The following is an 18,143-nucleotide window of genomic DNA, read 5'->3' as shown; positions in this document are numbered from 1 at the left end:
AGGTTAAATTGCTGCTCCCATTAACTCTTCTGCGAATGAACAGAAGTCTGTAGTTCCCAGTGTTCTCAATCTTGAATGACATCATAAACTTATAAAAAAAATGTATATGCATTTCCCAACTTAACAGAGCAACCTATTTTCATGCACATTTTGGGTGCATCTATACGTGTGCTTTACTGCAGAGTAGATTAATTGCTCCTCAGTAAAGTGTCACAGTCCACATGTACACTGGTATTAGGGCACAGTAAACTAATTAATTCCATTGTAGGATAGTAGTGTCAGGGACAGTACTATCTTATGGCAGAGTACCTTACTGTGCCAAAACACACGTGTAGATGCTGACTGTGGGCATAGTGTCAGTACCACCCCAGCCAGCCAAGGGTCTCATCCACCTCAGCTTACATTGCTGCTCTTCTGGGCACACATATATACCCAGGCAAAGCTGACTCCAGCTTGAACTGCTCTGGAGTTTAATGTGTTGCATTAATTGCATGTGTAGATGCACCCTATGTCATTAAATCACAGTGGAATGTGGAACAAAAACAGGATATGCCGGTGTTGACATCATAGCTAAAACTCAACAACTGCTTTAAAACAGGCTGCTAACCTGCAGGTACCAGTGGTATTAATTACTACAGGATGGACTGAACTCCTATTACTCTCTCACCGATAGCTTTTACTTTACTTAATGCTGCCGAGACATAAAAGTTACAAGTGCTACCTAGCAGAAGGAATGTCAGACTTGATTAAATACATGATACTATAGCCCATTCTGGTCCCTGCTACATAAGTATTACATTTAAGGTTTAAAACAACACTTGTTTAATAGAGAGTCTCCTTCAGATGCAGTGTTGGAACTTGTATTTGTAGAATAAAGAGTTCCAAGTTCTGATCGACTTTAAAATTTGAACACGGTATTTGATACCTATGAAGTCTCCATGGCTGTGAGATTTCTACTAGAGCCTCCAGTATCAGTAAATGCATAGTTCTAGCTACGTATCCAGTTTGTAGCCATATTGGTCTAGAGGAAGAAGGAATCAGGGTTCATGGACAGAGGTGATACCTTTTATTAGACCAACAAGATTTTTGCAAAAAAACCTCTTTAATTACAAGCTTAAATCTTTAATTTGTGCCCGAAAGCTTTCAATTAAAGAATTTTTTTTGCATACATCTTGTTGGTCTAATAAAAGATATCACTAGCCCTGATTGCTTAATTCTAGCTAGCAAATTTCTTAGACAATCAGTTTCCAAAAAAGAGGACAATTCAGAAAATCCAATCTTACTCCTTTCAAGTGTTTTGATGCTTTCATTGAGAAAGAGCTTCCAGCTATTTTACTGCTTTTCCACAAATGTTACACCCCTCCAAACTCTCATGTACTATTTAAACCCACTCACAAAAAAATTATTCATTTAAGGCATGTCCCAAAAAATAACACTAGTGGAGAATCTGAGAAAGGAACATTAGAAAACAAAACATCTTGCAAACCAGCACAAAGGAGTGAAAATGTTGCCTTTAAAAGCAATATCTTTTTGTTTCTTTTTTTCCTGTAACAGCAGTAGCACTTGTAGTGCTGGCATTTATCATCAAAGACAATATGCATTTTTTCTGCCACATCATCTCCCTTTCCCCTTCCCCTATCCCTGAGTATTATCCCTTAAAAGGCATCAAATTTGTTCATATTTCTTATGCTTTTTTGTTGCAGTATCTATCTAACATGGGATGGGCAATTAATTTAGGCAGAGGGCTGCTTACCCAGTTTCGGCAAGCTGTTAAGGGCCACATGGGGAGCTCCACCCCTTGACAGGTGCCCCACCCCCTGGTCACCATCTTGCGACCACCTGTCCCAGGGCCAGCACTGGTGGAGCCCAGAGAGGGGTACAGGCCCAGCAGGGGTCTGTGGCGCCAGGCTGGGCTGCACCAGCAAGGAGTGGGGTTCTGGTCTGGCTCCACAGAGCCTCTGCCAGCTGGGACCCCTGCTCTGGGCCCCACTGGCACTGGCCCCAGGACACCAGTGCGGGCCCTGTGCTCCCACTGGCTCCCCGTCCACACACACCCAGTACCCCCCATCCTGCGATACAGGCGGGGGGCAGCGCACAGCCCTGACCCCCTGTTCACCAGCAGGGAAGAAGCTGGTGCTGAGCATGGGGAAAAGTGGCCCCTCACCTGCCCCATGGCTGGCGCCACACGCTGCAGCTGCTGACAGCCCATGCAAGGCTGATTGGAGCAGGTGCAGGCAGCCTCATGTGGGCTGCAGGTGGCTGCAGCGCAGGGCGCTGGCCATGGGGTGGGCAAGGGGCCACTTTTCCCAGTGCTCAGCACCACCTTGTAACCCACCCCACTGCCAGCCTGGCAGTGGGGCCAGGTTACAAGGTGGTGCTGAGCACAGTGGGATGGGGAAAGCAGCCCCTCCCCACCGCATGCCCAGCAGCCACTCGCAGCCTGCCTGGGACTGCCCATGCCTGCTCTGGACAGCCTCATATGGGCTGTGAGTGCCTGCAGCACGGGGCTACTTTTCTCCGCACAGGGAAGGAGCCCAGGGAAAAGCTGAGCGCAGGGGAAAAGCGGCTCCTTCCCCACCTCACGCCTGGTGCCCCAGGCTGCAGGTGCTCGCAGCCCGCACAGGGCTGTCCGGAGCGGGAACAGGCAGCCCCACGCAGACTGTAAGCAGCTGCAGCATGGGGCACTGGGTGTGGGCGGGGAGGGGCCGCTTCCCCACCCCACCCCCGCACTCCTTCCCTGTCCAGGGTCCCCCCACCACTTACTTGAGCTTCCTGCACTGGGGCAGCCACATGCTCCCAGCCCAGAAATCGCAGCTGGGTCTGCTGGCTGGGGGCCGGGGCCCGGGGCCGGGGCCAGGCGGGTCCCGCTGTTGTTGGAGCCCACCAGGCTTCCCCTGGGTCCTACTGCTCTTGGTTCCTGTCATTTTTGACAGGAACCAAGGGCAGAGAAATATTAATTTTCTACATTTTTTTTTAGGGGCCCTACTGGCTGGATAGAATGACTTCGCAGGCTGCATTCGGCCTGCGGGCCATATTTTGCCCACCCCAATCTAACTTTTCTCACCAAAGTTAATGGAAACAATTTATCAGGCTCTACTTCTCATTACATTTTCGTTTAGTTTTTATTGGGTAGTAAGCATATCCTAAAAGCTGAATCAAAATCCCTCTGACTCTTAGGAAAGTTTGGCCCTAAATCTGAAATTCATGGCTCAGGCTCATCTCTAGCTTTTTTAGGATAGTGGAAACAACCAGAAGTTTAAAGTCAGCCCAAAATGAATCAAATGAAAGACAGAGGTTTGGAAGGAGTGAGATGGGATAACACTGAATTGTGCTCAAAGAATATGATATGAAAACTTGGAAAGAAAACCAGTTTAAATATAACTGTCTACATATGTATTGTAGAATTATATGAAAAACGTATACATGTAGGTCGGTGGCATAGCTGTACTTGGACTTGCAAGTGTTATTGTTATCATCATCACCCTCATTATCAATCATCAGCTACCTGAACTTTAGAGGAAAGGAAATTCCTGGAACATAATCTAGATAAAATTTCCAAGTATCTAAATCCAATATTTTTGAATAGAACGTTTTCATTTTTTGACCTCTCAAAACATAAATGGAATACCAGAACTGCAGATGCTCATTCTTATTTATTTACCTTAGTGTAACTCCAGAGAGTCAATCAAGTTGTTTTCCTTTGGCTTTATGAAGGTGCAAGCCAGAGGAGAATCAGGACCATATTGAATATCAATATTTTTCTGGCAGTTTTACTTCAGATGTCCAAGCTAGGGTATATCATGTATCCTTTTAGTATCTATTTGAAAGGGAATATGGACATTTTAGCTTTTCTGGTTAATGTTATAAAATCTTTGGACTAATTACACAGCTTCACCCTAGACTATTGGTTTATTTGATGACAAATTTATATTGTCTGGGGGCAGGGCAGATACTATGGAGTTTTTCAATCCAAGTCCATTTTGCAGTGCACCAAATCAGCTTCCCAAAAAAAGACAACTGAATGGTAAGAATCCTTATTAATCTTGTAAAATAATATATTGCTTAATGCAGCAACACCTTCCCAAAGCCTTTGCACTCCATTCCCAAGGCTGACAGTTATGCTGGTTAACAGGAAAAGCAGCAATCATCTTTTAGGTACCTGTTCTCATGTTCTTGCAGAACTTGATAGATGCTGATAAGAAAAGTTTGATTTTTAAAACTGCCCATGACACAGTCCTTGTAGATGCGGAACTCAGCAGCTGTGACAGCTTCTCCTTCCGGAATCTGGGAGAGATTAAATTTGAATTCCTTGTGGTGCTGTTGGTGAGGTGTAAACTCCTTGTCATATTCAACTGCAAAAGAAAGACATGGGGATTCTGACACATTAAAATTAAAAACGTGAATAATGTCTGCATTCTGCTTTTTACTCCTTTAAAAAACGCATGTAATTTACTTTCCAAAGATGGTCTTAGTAAGTATGTCTCAGGAAATCCTAAGTTTTGCAAATATTTCAGTTACAACATTCAGTAAAAAAAACCTAACCCCCTTCTCTGACCAAAGTCTTGGAAATTTCTGCACTTATTAAATAAAATCAGCTTTGACAAAAAAAGTGTAACTGCATTTTAGCCTCATTTAAAGCATCCTTTAAGTCAGGGCTCTCTTAACTTCTCAGTGGCTGAAGGCCTGCAGTGGTATATCCTATGGGCTGCTTGCCACAGCTGCATGTGGTGCTGATTTGGTTCCCTCCCTCACAGCCACATTGTGTACACCAGCGCACCACATGCAAAGTACTAGGTCCACCAAACCTCCTGGCCATGGACTCCCTCAGCCCTGCAGGCCACACGGCACCTCTCAGATGATGGTAGGCAGCAGAAGCTGAAGGAGGGATGGGGAGCTTCGAGACTCCAGCAGCAGCAACAGAAGTGTAGCGGGCAGGGGACTGAACTGGGAGCTCCCTCAGGCTAGGGATAGACTGAATTGATTCAGTCTTTGCAGGTTTATCTAATCTGCCTATGCTGAATCAGTTTGTAACCACTCAGACATCCCCTCTGGACTGAAAACATGCTGGCACATGCCTACAGTAACTCAGGCTAGAAGCCAGGGAAGGGCACTGGAGAAGCCCTCCCTTCCCTTCCACAGTGCTGAGCTGAGGGGGGCATGGCCAGGCTCCAGCAGGATGCTCTGATTAGGGAGGGGCTCCACTCCCTGATAACAGAGCATTTATCAGCTCTGTTATCAGCATTTATCAGCCCATCAGAAAACAAAGCCTTGCTCATTAGTTCAAGCTCTTTTTAAACAGCTTTTTCCAAAGGAAGGAAAGCAGGGACATTACAAGTTACCTGTTAATTAGCTCCAAAAAGCTCTAAGCAGACACTGTCCTGTCTGTCTTAGCCTTATCAAGCATACCACATGCTGGCTACAATCCATGTTGTGTGAAAGAGGAAGAAGGGATCCCTGCTTAAACAGTGGGGGAGGGGTGGAAGGGGGAAAGAACAGGGAAGCCAGGCAGATCCAGCTGTGCCTGCAAGAGTCTGCTGGAGCTACAGCCAGGGATCAGAGGGGAGGGGCCTGCCCAGGCCAGAGAGCATGCCCAGATGCTGGGGAAGCCTGGTTGAACTTAAACCAGGAAGCGGTCTGGGATAGACATTGAATAAACTGGTTTGACCCGAATCAGTTAAGCCTGATACTACATTCAACCAGGTTAATCTCAAAGTGGTTTCAGCCATTTTCAGATTGGTTTATGTGCACTGAATGTCTGTCCTGTTACAGGTTTAAACCAGTTTCTGATCACTTAAATTGGTTTACGTGTAATGTCTGTCTCTAGCCTGAGACCACATGTGGCCTGTAGGTTGGTAGCCCTGTTTTAAGTGACCTTCAATTTCTACAGCACTTTCTAAGGCACCTTACAACATTTATTAAGATTCACTACCACCTCCTCCTCCCAGGGAAAGGAGATAATTCTCTCCATTTTGTTGATGGGGTTATTAAGGCATAGATTAAATTAAGTGACTTGTGTAAAGTGGACAATGAGGGAGCAGACAGCCAGTGTCCTTCTTGGTACCTAGGCACTCCTGTAGAGGTGCACAGGGCAGCATCAATGCCTGGGCTGTGGGCAGCAGCAAAGGCCAGCAGCACAGTGGTTAAAATTTTTGCATCACAACTTTAACTCAGCACCTGGGACTGGTACCCTGGTTGCCCGCTTCCCCCTTAGGTATAATACTGGTCTGTGCCTTTGGATATGCTTTTATAGCAGTGTGGGGTTCCCTTTACATTTTTATGCTCTGACACCTTGGATACCTTAATCATGTTTTATGCGAGACTGAAATTCATCCATTTTGTTTGAGCACTGAGATCTTGATTTACTATGATAAATTTATTTAAAATACTTAAAAATTACAAAGATTTAAAAAAATGCATCCAATAGAATGATTCTGGCTGGTGGCACTGAAACAGGAAATGCCTTTAATAAAGAAGTCAATGTAATGTTCTCTGTGTGGAAATGGTAACCATGGATCAGGGATGGTTATTTTTCAAAATGACACTCAATTTTTTTTCTTCTTTTTAATATGTCCACTTGCTTCTACTTCAAAAGAGACACTGTACCACTTCTACCACCCCATATTCCATCAATTTAATTGATTTCTTATTCATCTAGGAATTCATTGTAATAACATCTGGAGGCCTCAAAGTTCCATGGAATTATCTTCATAACATCCTGGCAGATACAGGACATAGCTCCCTTCTTGTGAAATGGGGGTGACTTCACATATAGACAAATTATGCAGCTTGCCTGAGGAACACAGGACACTTGTGGCAGAACAGAGACTTGAATCAATGTGTCCTGAGTCTCATTCCAATATCTCAAGCTCCCTCTTCCTAAGAAAAACACCTACAAATTAGCCATGCAAAAACATTTCTCTACCTTCCACTTTTCCTTATTTACCCTGATCCTGCAATCCTGGCTTCCCCTCTGTCCTCTCCCTCTTACTCAGCAGCTGGGAGGAGTTCTTTCTTTTGAGATGTTTCATCTGGCTGGAACTCCAGCCCAGATCCCTTCAAGACACTTAGTCACTTTCTTCTCTTTGAAGCTTGCCCAGAAAATCTTTTCACTTCCAAATGACTGTTGTGGAAAATGTTCTGGTCCTCTGCACTAAAGAAACTAAATAGAAAGAATGTTATGAGTAGGTGAACTTGCAAACTGTGATCATGGATTGGTGTGCTAAAATTGCCCAAGTTCTCAGTGTCATTAAAAACTAATTTGAGCAGTTTAGAAATTTAACCAAGTGAAAGAGCAGATCCCTGACTGCAAAGAGATTGAATCTGGCCTGGGAAGAAGGTCTGATCCATCCTGAAGCAGGGAAGCCAATTCTCTTTGCTAGAATAGAGGCATGGAGGAGTAGAAGCATGAAAACACAGTGCTCCAAAATGGCTGCCAACTTCTCTCTCAGCAAACAGAAGTGCAGTCTAGCGTTAACCCTCTCACAGCCACTCTTAAATTAGAAGTAGCTTTTCAATTTCAGAATGACTGTGGAAGGGCTAACACTGAACTATGCCCCTCCTGCTTGTTGGCAGGGAAGGAAAAGCTATCAGCTATTTTGAAGCACAATGCCTTCATGAAAAAAGCTACCTCTAGGGCACAAATGGAAAAAAAAAAATGTTGTTTCTATAAGCTGCCTTCCAAAAACAATGTGCATGCTATATCTGAGGGTATGTGGGGTACATGAAAACATATCTTTTACCGGACCAACAACATAGTTGGGAGAGAAGTTTTTGGGCACAAAGTGCTCAATGGGTTTATACTGCCCCTCCTTTAAGTGTATATTTTCAATTAAATTTTAGTGTTAAATGAGTATAATTTTTTACCTAGTATTTAACCTAGGTTGCATCTGCTGTTTTCCCAGACCTGAGGAAGGACATTCTACAGTTTACCCAATAAAAATTATTACCAATCAAATCCTGCTTTTCACATATTCCTTGGACCATCATAACTAAAACACAATGACTATACAGCATGAAGAACATCATCTAACTACCAATTGTTGTTTTAAAAGGCTTTGTTACACTTTATATGGGATTATAATCATCATCTCTCATCAACTGTCCATACTGCCCCAGAAGCATTCCATCTAGAAGCAACTTCCAAAGATAAAGGATTTGGAGTTTAATGTGCTTCTATAAGCAGGCCTGTCTTTATTTGTGAAAGGTGAAGTATCTACACCAGGTATTTTGGGTAAGGAGAAGAAAGCAGGATGTGATCATTCAAGACTGTGAATCAGCCAGACCTACACTGCCCTTATTTAGGCATGCTGTACCTGCAGCTCCTATGCTGCTAGCTGTTCTTAGATTCTACTTTAACAGGTGGCCTAACAAGTGTGAGGATATAACACTGTGGTCCCTTTTACTAAGGCTTTATGCAGAAGATGGGATTGGACCATGGATGACCAAGGGTGGACTGGGAAAAGCAAGGAAAGGAATGTGATAAAGAGAGAATGGATAAAAAAAAGAACAGCCACGGGAAAAAGTGATGGAGGAATATGAGCGACAATAGGAAAACAAGTAGGAGACAATAAAACTCAAATTTAGATAGGAAATAATAACAGGAAAATTTATGACTCCTTCCAATCACAGACAGGAAGTTCACACTCAAGATCTGACTCAGTATCCACAAGCGCAGGAGTAAGAGTACAGGCCCACCTGACATGTAGTAGTAACAAAACAAAAACCAAAGGGGCAAGGAGGAAGGAAAGTGTAGGAAGATCACATTGTTTGGCATAAAGATGCATCTGGACTCTAAGTAAGAGAGGTGCTGTGGTATGGGATAGGCATGGTCCACATTGTCCAGTTTAAAGGGGTATTAACTTGAGTTCCAGTCCAATTAAAGGCAGTTGCAGGTCAAACACCTGTTCATGAGTGGTTAGTGTTCTTCATGGACACCTTCCTATTTTCTTTAAATGTTTTTTCCTCTACTCCAGTCACTGTGTGAAAGACCCAGACAAACAACGGAAGCTTCCTAGAATATCAGAGGATGGGGGAAAAAAAGCCTCAGGAAGCTTGAATGAAGCAGCAGAGCTTCTGGGTATGGATTTTCCCATGATACAAAGGAAGGTATTTTTCATTTCCTCATGAGATCGGTGAAATATTTAAGATGTATATACTCATTGCCCCCCCCATTAAGTTCAAAATATAAAAAATACAATTGCAACAGTTCGTCTCCGCAGGTTTCTGTTTGTTTTTATTAATACTGCTTTCTACCCACCCTGCTGGAATAAAGTTGTTTAATCAAAAAAATAAGACTCAGGACTGCTCAGTCTATAGTGCTACAGCATTACATTGTATTTGATGACCTCCCACTCAGCGTGCAAGTAGGACATGCCAAAACTCAAGACAAGAACAGGATTCTTTCCTTCTTTTCTCAAGCTGCATACCAATTTTTTTTTCTTCTCAATGTGAATTTGTTCAGGTTGGTGTGATCAGTGATTTGCAAAAGCCATAAAGCAATTTCTAACATGAGGCTTCTGTGTGCTCCTCCCAACTTTATCAGCCAGTGACAGAAGAGCAAACAAGGCAGCCTTATAGTCAGCAGGTTGAAAATAAGCATGATGCCAATTTTCATTCAGCCCCAGACACTGACTTGCTAGCAGAGAAGACCAAGTCTGTCTACAAGCAGATACCGTGGGATTGTGACAAAAAGTTATAGTCTTACAGACATTAGAGTATGTTATGCTGAATAGTATTCATTTACTGTAGTAGCTTCTTAGAAACAGTACTGACCTGTAGTGCTACAAATGAAGATGGGCCTGAGCTATCAAGAGTAAGGATATTTGGACCTGAAATTAATTTGGGCTCACTACTGGGTCTGAATATTGTTAAGTTAGGTGTCTAACTATATGTAAAATATTCACAGAGAGCATGTCAGTAGCCCTTTGCATTTGGTCTTAACAAATATCAATATCAGTTAAAATACTGTGTGAATGTAACACTGTGGCTGAGGATTTAAAAAACAGGAAAATCAAAAGTTAAGATTACTGTGGTTATAGAGTTTTGTATATTTTAATTCTCAAGCAGTGCTGTTTTTGGCACGGAATATCCTTGGTTAAAAATAATAACCAAACACTTCTAACACTTTTAAAGGCACTGGACAAAAGTTAATCTAGCGAAAATGAAAAACAGATCATGAAATTAAACATGAACTGTTTATTTCAGTGACCCTATTATCATATTTTCATTGACATGTGTCACATGCATCTTGAATTATAGGATATCCAAGTATAGTAGAGTGATATGGTCATTGAACTATAATTCTCCTTTCAGTTACTGATATTTTCTTAATTTTTGTAGACTTTTTTCTTTTCCTTATTCCTTCATAAAGCTACTTAAGCACAAAACAAAGAACTAGCCCTTATTCAGAAAATCCACCACTGTCAATTTTCCTAATTTTATTATCACGTTTTGCAGGACTTAAGGTTCTTAAGGTTCAAGATCCTGAAGTTAGGTGACTGTCTGAGAAAATTTCAGGGTTTGAAGCAACTTGGATATTTTCAGAGAAAGTTTTAGCTTTTGTGGTTGCACAGGAAAAGCCTGCAAACAAGAATGTGAGCACTTGCTGAAGACAAAATTCCAAAGGCAAACCACAAGGACTCAAAATTTATCTTTTAGTTTAATAATTACTTTGAGGGGTGAGGAGGGAAAACTTGAGATTTATGAATGTTTATGGTTGATAGCAAGATATTCATCCTATCCACAGCCAAGCTGACATTTAAGAAATTTTTGTACACCCATAACTGTCAGGGGACCTAACAGGCAGCCCAGCCTGGACTAACTGTCTGGCGGGCCACACTTTCCTGGGGCATGGACTGGCAATCCTAACCCAGCAAATGACTCCAGCTGGCCACTGTCTGGTTGCCCAGAGGGAGAGCTTCCCCATTTGGCTCCAGCTGTGGCAACAGTCCAGCCAACAGTTTTGATTAAGTTTGGCTTTAGTAAGCCTCTCTGCTCCTGTGTTCTCTGGCTTTCCTGGTTCCTGACCCCGCTGGGTCTCTGTTCTCAGACTCTAGCTTGTAGATTTTCCCTTGGATCTGGTAACTTGGTATCTGATTCCCAGACCCTGACCTTGCCTGTGTTTTGCACGCTACCTCTGAACTTCCCTCTGGATCTGGTAACTTGGTTCCCAAACCCTGACTCAGCCCATGTTGTAAACTATGCCTTAGCTTCTGCTTTTCCTCAGTGGCCTAACCACTAAGCCAGACCACCTATAACCTGGTCCTTTACAATAAGTTTAAGAAATACCTAGTGGCCACGTCTATAAAAGACACTAACTGACCAGTTGTTACTGTGCAGTCATTTAGTACTTGTATAAGCAAGTACTAAATGACTGTGCAGTAACCGGAGTTACTGTGCAGTAGTGTCGCTGAACAGCTTTTTAATGACATTGACTGTGCACTAACTTGTTATGCCTTTACAGCAGCATCACGCCACATTTCCTGCCACATGGTATTACTGTGCAGTAGTAACAAGCTACTGCACAGTCAGCATCTCATATAGATGTGGCTACTGTGTATGAAAAATCCCTTTTATTAATTGCATCTGTAAGTACTACAGGAACCACAGGCAAAGAAGTACAGGCTATTTTGAATACCTGGCTCAAAGTCACACCACTTACCCTTTATCTTGCTACTGCAAATTTTTAGGGTTTTAGAATAACCCTTGAAGTCCCCAAGTCCCCATCCAACTCTATAAGTCTACACTGTATTTCAAAAACATTTAGTTTGAATTAAACCTGGGCTGTCCAACTGGCAGCCCACAGGCCCCGTAAGGGCTATAAGGGGTTAACTTGTGGTGCCTTGGGCTTGCACCTGATTCCATCACTCAGAGTGCAGCAGCAGTTGGGGACCTTCAGACTCCCCTTTCCTCCTGTGGCTTACATTTCCTGTTCTGCCCTGAAGGGTACGGCACTGCCTGCAGTGCTGGGTGAGCCCTTGGCCACGGAGCTGAAGGTGCGGACAGGGCACTCATGGCATGCAGCCCAGGGGGCCCGTGGCTTGTACTGGTGCAACCCACAGTGTTGTGGCCCCTGGAAACTGGACAAGCCTGAATTAAAAAATCATTGCCTTTATCCTGCAAAGGCAGGACAGGGTAGCACCTTGTTGGAGACTAAGTGCTCCACAGGGGCATAAGTTTTTGTGGGCAACAGCCTACTTTGTCAGATGCTGTGAATGAAAATGAAACTTTGTCCTCAAAAAGATGTCCATGGCAGACAGGAGATTATGACCTCGCTGAAGCAGAAAACAATAAAGCCTCAATACTATGGGATTAAAAACATTTATCCAAGTGAAATCGGGGGGGGGGGAGGGGAATGCTGGTCATAAACCTTTAATTAATGTTGGTCACGTTCATGACAATTAAGACACCCTACATTTAAACTGAGAAAAGCAATGGAGTTCAATCTTCTATTTTGTCTCTACCTCCAACCCACTGCACCCCATGGAGAAAGGCTTGGGAAGTCTTGAACACTGGAGAATTACTCATGACAGTAGTATACAGCATAACAATTATCCAACAACCAGGAGAGTTAAAGACAGTGATAGCCTTAAAAATAAAACAGATCTAAATACAGGGAGTGGAAGTTTTCTGTGTTTTTCCTTCTTAGAAATGCCTCCTATGTCACATCTTGTCTGCCTTGATTTGAACAGGATCCAGGACTTGTTTTGCAATACCATGTCTTTTGGATCAACCACACAGTTGAAAGAGATGTTAGACAAACTTCCAGGCACACAATCCCCTTTATCAGGTGAATTTACACCAGATGAAGATCTGGCAGTCTACACATAAGCTCTGGGTGCCAGAAAAAAAATGATCCAGGAAAAATCACACATTAATTCAATCCTAGTGTAATTATGGAGATGAAATGTAAACAACAGCAAACTGATCTCTAAGCATAACCTTCTATGACACATCTTAAAAGGGGAAAGGGCCTTTTTATCTTAAAAACATAATCAAGCTATTCTTTGTGCTGGGAAGCAAGCTGGAACTAGCTAGTAAAATCAGATTAAGACCAATAATTGCGTAACATCTTACTTCCAAGATTCCTGAACCACAGACATTTCTGAAAGCAGAAATCACAAAAGTACCATGCATGTAGCACCCACAAAACAAGAAAGTGCTAAAATCCATTTGCATAGCATGGACAGAGATGCTTATTGTATAGTCAGTAATTTTGTTCTGTATTGCATGTTAAAATCCTATTAGCATCTTCGTTCATTTTCACTAATACTGACACAGAAAGACAAAAATAGCCGATGGCCCCACTCAGCCTATGGGGGGGCTAATCTGCAGTCCTTGGGCTCCCCTTGGTCGCTGCTCCCCTCATTGCTCTGGCCGCTACTGCAGTCAGGGTCTGCAGGCTCCCTCCCTTCTCTAGTTTTTAGTTCCTGTCCTCCACCAGGCAGTGGGGCAGAGCAGGATAGCATGGCTTAGCACAACCTGCAGTACTGGGGGAACAGCAGGGGATCCTGCAGCCGAGAAGGAGAGAAGACAGGGAAGCTGCCTGTTCATGTGTACTGAGCAGCAGTGGAGAACCTACAGTGGTAAGGGAAGCTTTCAGCTGGGGAAGGGGCGGGGGTGTGTGCAGAGAGGATAGGCCCTGTTGGTGTGGTGCCCATTGTGTGCAGCCCTGGTGGTTCAGAAATTGTACAGTCCTGATATAAGTGATGAAATACGGGAGGTCAGGATAACCAGGATTGTAACTTATTGGGGGGACTCTATGGTTGGGGACAAAAGTTACACATAAACTGGTTTAAGTGATCAAAAACTGGTTTAAACCTCTAACAGAACACAAACCAGTACACACAAACCAGTTTCAAAATGGCCAAAACTGGTTTAAGATAAACTTAGTTGAATATAGTTTCAGACTTACCTGATTTGGGTCAAACCAGTTTATGAAACTCCTGTCCCAAACCACATTGCTGATTCCAGTTAAATCATAGTCTCCCAGCATGCTTTGCAGCCCTGGGCTGGGCTGGGCTGTCTGATCCAGCAGCAAAAGGTTGGGAGTAGAAGGCAGGCACTGCCCCCCACAAGCAAACCCCAGCTGGGGTCTGGGCCATGGAGAGGGTTAAACTTCCCTTCCCCTGTGTATGGAGCTGCCCTGCCCTGCTAAACTTACTGCTGGCTGCAACTGTGGACTACAAATTCCAGAGGCATCTGGAAGCAGGAAGGGGAAGCGATGAGCAACCCTGCATAGCCCGGCTACTGTGATTCTAGACTGCAAATCCTAGAGCTCTTGGGGGCAACAGGAAGAGGAAGTGAACATACAGCCCATGCTGGCTACATGCCAGAGAGCCATGCACTAGCTCCCCACCACAGCTTCTGGGCTGAGCCACTGCAGGCATGTGGCTGCATTTTCTGAATCAAAAGCGAGTGTCTGTCCAGTTGTTTCTCAGTTTAATCTCTGCAGTTTAGACTAACCTGCAAAAAGCCTCAAGCTCTTTGACTGTAGTTAGCCCAGAAAAGCTAGACCTATGGGAGTCGCTAGGAACCACTACAGTTCGGTCCTAAGAAGACTTTCCATCTACAGTGACCTTGTGTATTCCACTGCAGTTCCTCTTCAGCTTTTAAACACAAGGTTCAGATGAGTACCTTTTACAGATCCTGATGATCACATACCTACGGTGGACCCTGTCACACCAACACAGAAAAAACACCCTTGTACCTAAAAGGAATGTATATTCCGCTGTTTTAGAGAAACTAAAATGGTATATCAATAGAATGATTGTTTGCCTTTTTGCCTCTCTATCAATGCTGTTTCCCCCATAAACCTAGGACAGATATTTTAAAAATGGAAAATTGGATTTAGTGAACGGAAATGTTTCATATTCGGTGTCCAGGTAAAATGCTATTAAAGTACTCTGATTCTTTTTAAATGACATCTGTATTTCAGATTTAGGTTTCAGGCCTATGTAGATAAAGTTTCTAGAAAGATCCATGTTGTCACTTTGATGAAACGTATCAAGACTAGTAGACAAAGCTGCAGCCACAGACAAAGGAGTAGGTAGACTTTTCTACCGCTCCTCTTTCTCCTGATATTTTTGCCTGTTTGCACCTATATCTTTATCCATATAATAATTACATCTCTCACTTAAAGCAGGCTCCTGCTGTTCCCTGCAGTTCTCATCCTCCAGGCTGGATGCAGGGTCATGCCATATTTCCTGTTGGAATCATCATTAAAATGGCAGCTCCCTGGGATTACACAGCTGCCCAAGTCATATCAATAAGATTTTGAAACATTTTCAAGAATTTTTAAATCCGGCGTAGCAATTTCCTGGCTTATCTCACAACGTCTCATGAAATTGTCTCCTTCTGTAGGAATTTAAGGCAGTCCAAACTATTCCACTGCAGTTTTGATTTAAATTTCAAAACAAAGTCATGCAAAGTAGAAACTGTTTTTTTGTTTGTGTCCTTTTCCCCCTTTCTCCCCTTTTTCACTAAGGAGTTTGAATTTTATACATGTGACTGTGAATCAATCAGCAGCAAATAGGAAAGCCAGCAATGTTAAAAATGTTTGCAAATTAGGTTATATGCTTTCATTCTCTTGAGCATGAAACTCTTGGCATTATAAGCAGGTTTAGTTTTTTGTTTTATAGGCCAGCTGAGAGAGATCACTCTGGAACACAATACAGTCCCACTCTGTAAAATTGTAGTTCAGGGCATTTAAGATTTTATAAAATTATTGCAAATGTTTAATCCAGCATTCAAGAAAAATTGTCACTCAATAGAGTACAAAAACAGCATAGCGATAGGCTGTTGCTCAACAAAATTTGCTTTGCCATCTCAGTCTCCCATATGGCTGAGCCAGGATTAATAATGTTATAGAATTGACCCATCAGTCCACACACACACCTGGCTTTTTTTTAAACATGATTAATCCTTACAGCTGGGCCCATCCAATATAATACTGCAATTCCAAGTTGACTGACTATAAATGTTTTCAACTCATCTAAGAGATGCATCCAAGTAATACAAGATGGTGAGCACAGGATCTTGTGAAGCAGTAGGATGTTTTGTAGAAGATAGCAATAAGAGAGAGGGAGGATGTCAAAGAAAATAGTGAAGAAACAGGGTAGGTATCAGAAGAGAAAGAGGAAAGTGAGACAAAACTATAGAATAATACAAAATAGGTATTCTTCCAAAGGCAGGAACTGTTGCCTTGAAGTGCAGAATGTGATGGGAGTAATAAAAAATGAAAGTCACTGGACTCACATGGCAGAGATTAAATGCTTTCACAGCAGGTCTTGTTCTTTATACTAGAGACAAGTCATCTAAAGGCTACAGAATCACCACCATTCACAAAGCTCAAGACAGAGCAATCATGATGTGGGGACAAATCAGTCTTGGTCACAAAGATTTAGGTATTGAACAGTTTGCCTCCTGAGGTCAGCCTTAACACAGAGTTTGATCACTTTCAATGGGCACTACAAAAAAAACATTCTCCCCACCAACATGTTGCTGCTACAGCCAAATTTACTGGAGAGAAGGAAGGAAGGAAATTGGGAATGGAGGACAGAAGAGAAAACCCATGCATAACCTCCTTTGCCAGCAAAGGAAGAGGACTCCTAGTTCACTATGCGCCTCATCCTGCAGCCCTGATTACATGAAATAGCAATGTAATGGATCAGTAGAAAAATAATGAGCGCGCTACAAATTCTAGAATGCATCACTCTTGGATTAAGTAATGTCCTCCAATTATTTCTCAAGGAAGACTTGGGTTATATATTAGGGAGAACTGTCTAACTCCCCGAGTTATTAAGCACTGGAACAGACTGCTTAAAGAGCTTGGGGAATCTTTGTCACTGCTTTAAGTGCAGGTCAGACAAATATTTGTCTGGGATGGTTTAGACAGGAATGATCCTGCCTTGAGCAGGGGCATGGACAAGATGATCTTTTGAAGTCTCTTCAGCCCTATTTTTCTGCAATTTTTGACTGCATTCACATAAAGTTTTAGAAGTTATTTCCTTGACTTACAGAACAACAATTCCCCATGAAAGCATTAGTCTATGCAGATTGCTCACTGGCCTGCATTCGCTTACAGCACATACAGACCCCTGAGCCTCCACTGACTTCTGAACACATCTGTCTACAGGAGTAGGACCTTGCTTTGTATCTAATACAGTTCCAAGTAGAAATTTTGAGTGCTGGAAAGTGGTAAGTTGAGAGTGCCTTTAGAGTCTGTCTTTAAAACAATGCTATCTCAAAATATAATTTGGACTTTAACCCATGCATACAACAGAGTCTGGCTTTGAGTTTAAAACCAACTCAAAAATAGCTCAGTCATCTAGGAAAATACCCTAAAAATTGAGTGCTGCTGATGCTGGTACATGTGAAGCACTGGATACTCACCTACACTGTGCATCTAACATGCTGCTGCTTGATGGTTGCTTTACACTGCACATGGCTGCTTTCATTTGAGCTAGGCTAGCTGAGAAGATTTCACTCCAACTAATGTTGTAGTAAAAACAAGCACTTAAGCGCATACATTCTCCATTTATAAACATAATAGGAATGATGTGGCCAACATCATTCAACGTTTCCTTCTGCTTCTCTTAGCAAGCGCCTCAAGAGTTCAGCCTTCATTCCCCTCCTGTTATTCACTCACTTGCCAATTATGCCAATGGGAGGTAGACTGTGGGCTGGGTTTTTTCTGTGAAACCCTGTCTACAAGGACCAAATGAAGACAACCTAAAATTATTTTCATAGACAAAATAATTTTTCAGTCATACATAACTGCTTTGATTTGCTAAAGCAGAGGTAAAAAGATCACTATTCTTTTTTTCTATTCCTCAGCTATTCATCATGTTCCCACAATGTATCATTTAAGTGTTAGAAATATTATTAGAAACACATAATGAATAGAGTGTTGTTAGAACTGCACAGTTTGTATCTCGTACCTGATAAGCAGAACCACCACCAAGCACATCCCCCCCCCTTGGCCAATTTACTATCTCTTCTCCTATACTAAATCACTCTCTTTTCTTCTCCCCCTGACAATTGACATGCAAATTACAGAAGCTGTAATTCAGCTGACTGTGTCCTTGGAAGAGGGGGGGATTTCAACTCTTGGTGACCTAGAGAGCTTTCTGAGCGTGCGTAAT

The 18,143-nt window shown here is 42.7% G+C and overlaps 1 protein-coding gene across 1 annotated transcript in view; it reads right to left on the bottom strand.

The window, feature by feature from the left end:
• BMP6 (bone morphogenetic protein 6) overlaps positions 1-18,143 on the bottom strand; it is a gene marked incomplete at its 5' end in the record, with an annotated part of 147,674 nt that overhangs the window by 34,222 nt on the left and 95,309 nt on the right. Inside the window, one exon of the mRNA XM_019539213.1 lies at positions 4,160-4,352. Coding sequence (XP_019394758.1) covers positions 4,160-4,352 — 193 coding nt within the window. The remainder of the gene's footprint in view (positions 1-4,159; positions 4,353-18,143) is intronic.

The sequence above is a fragment of the Crocodylus porosus genome, unplaced genomic scaffold, assembly GCF_001723895.1.
Source record: "Crocodylus porosus isolate Cpor-Errol unplaced genomic scaffold, CroPor_comp1, whole genome shotgun sequence".
Taxonomy (NCBI): domain Eukaryota; kingdom Metazoa; phylum Chordata; order Crocodylia; family Crocodylidae; genus Crocodylus; species Crocodylus porosus.
This window is presented reverse-complemented; position numbering and strand designations above follow the sequence as displayed.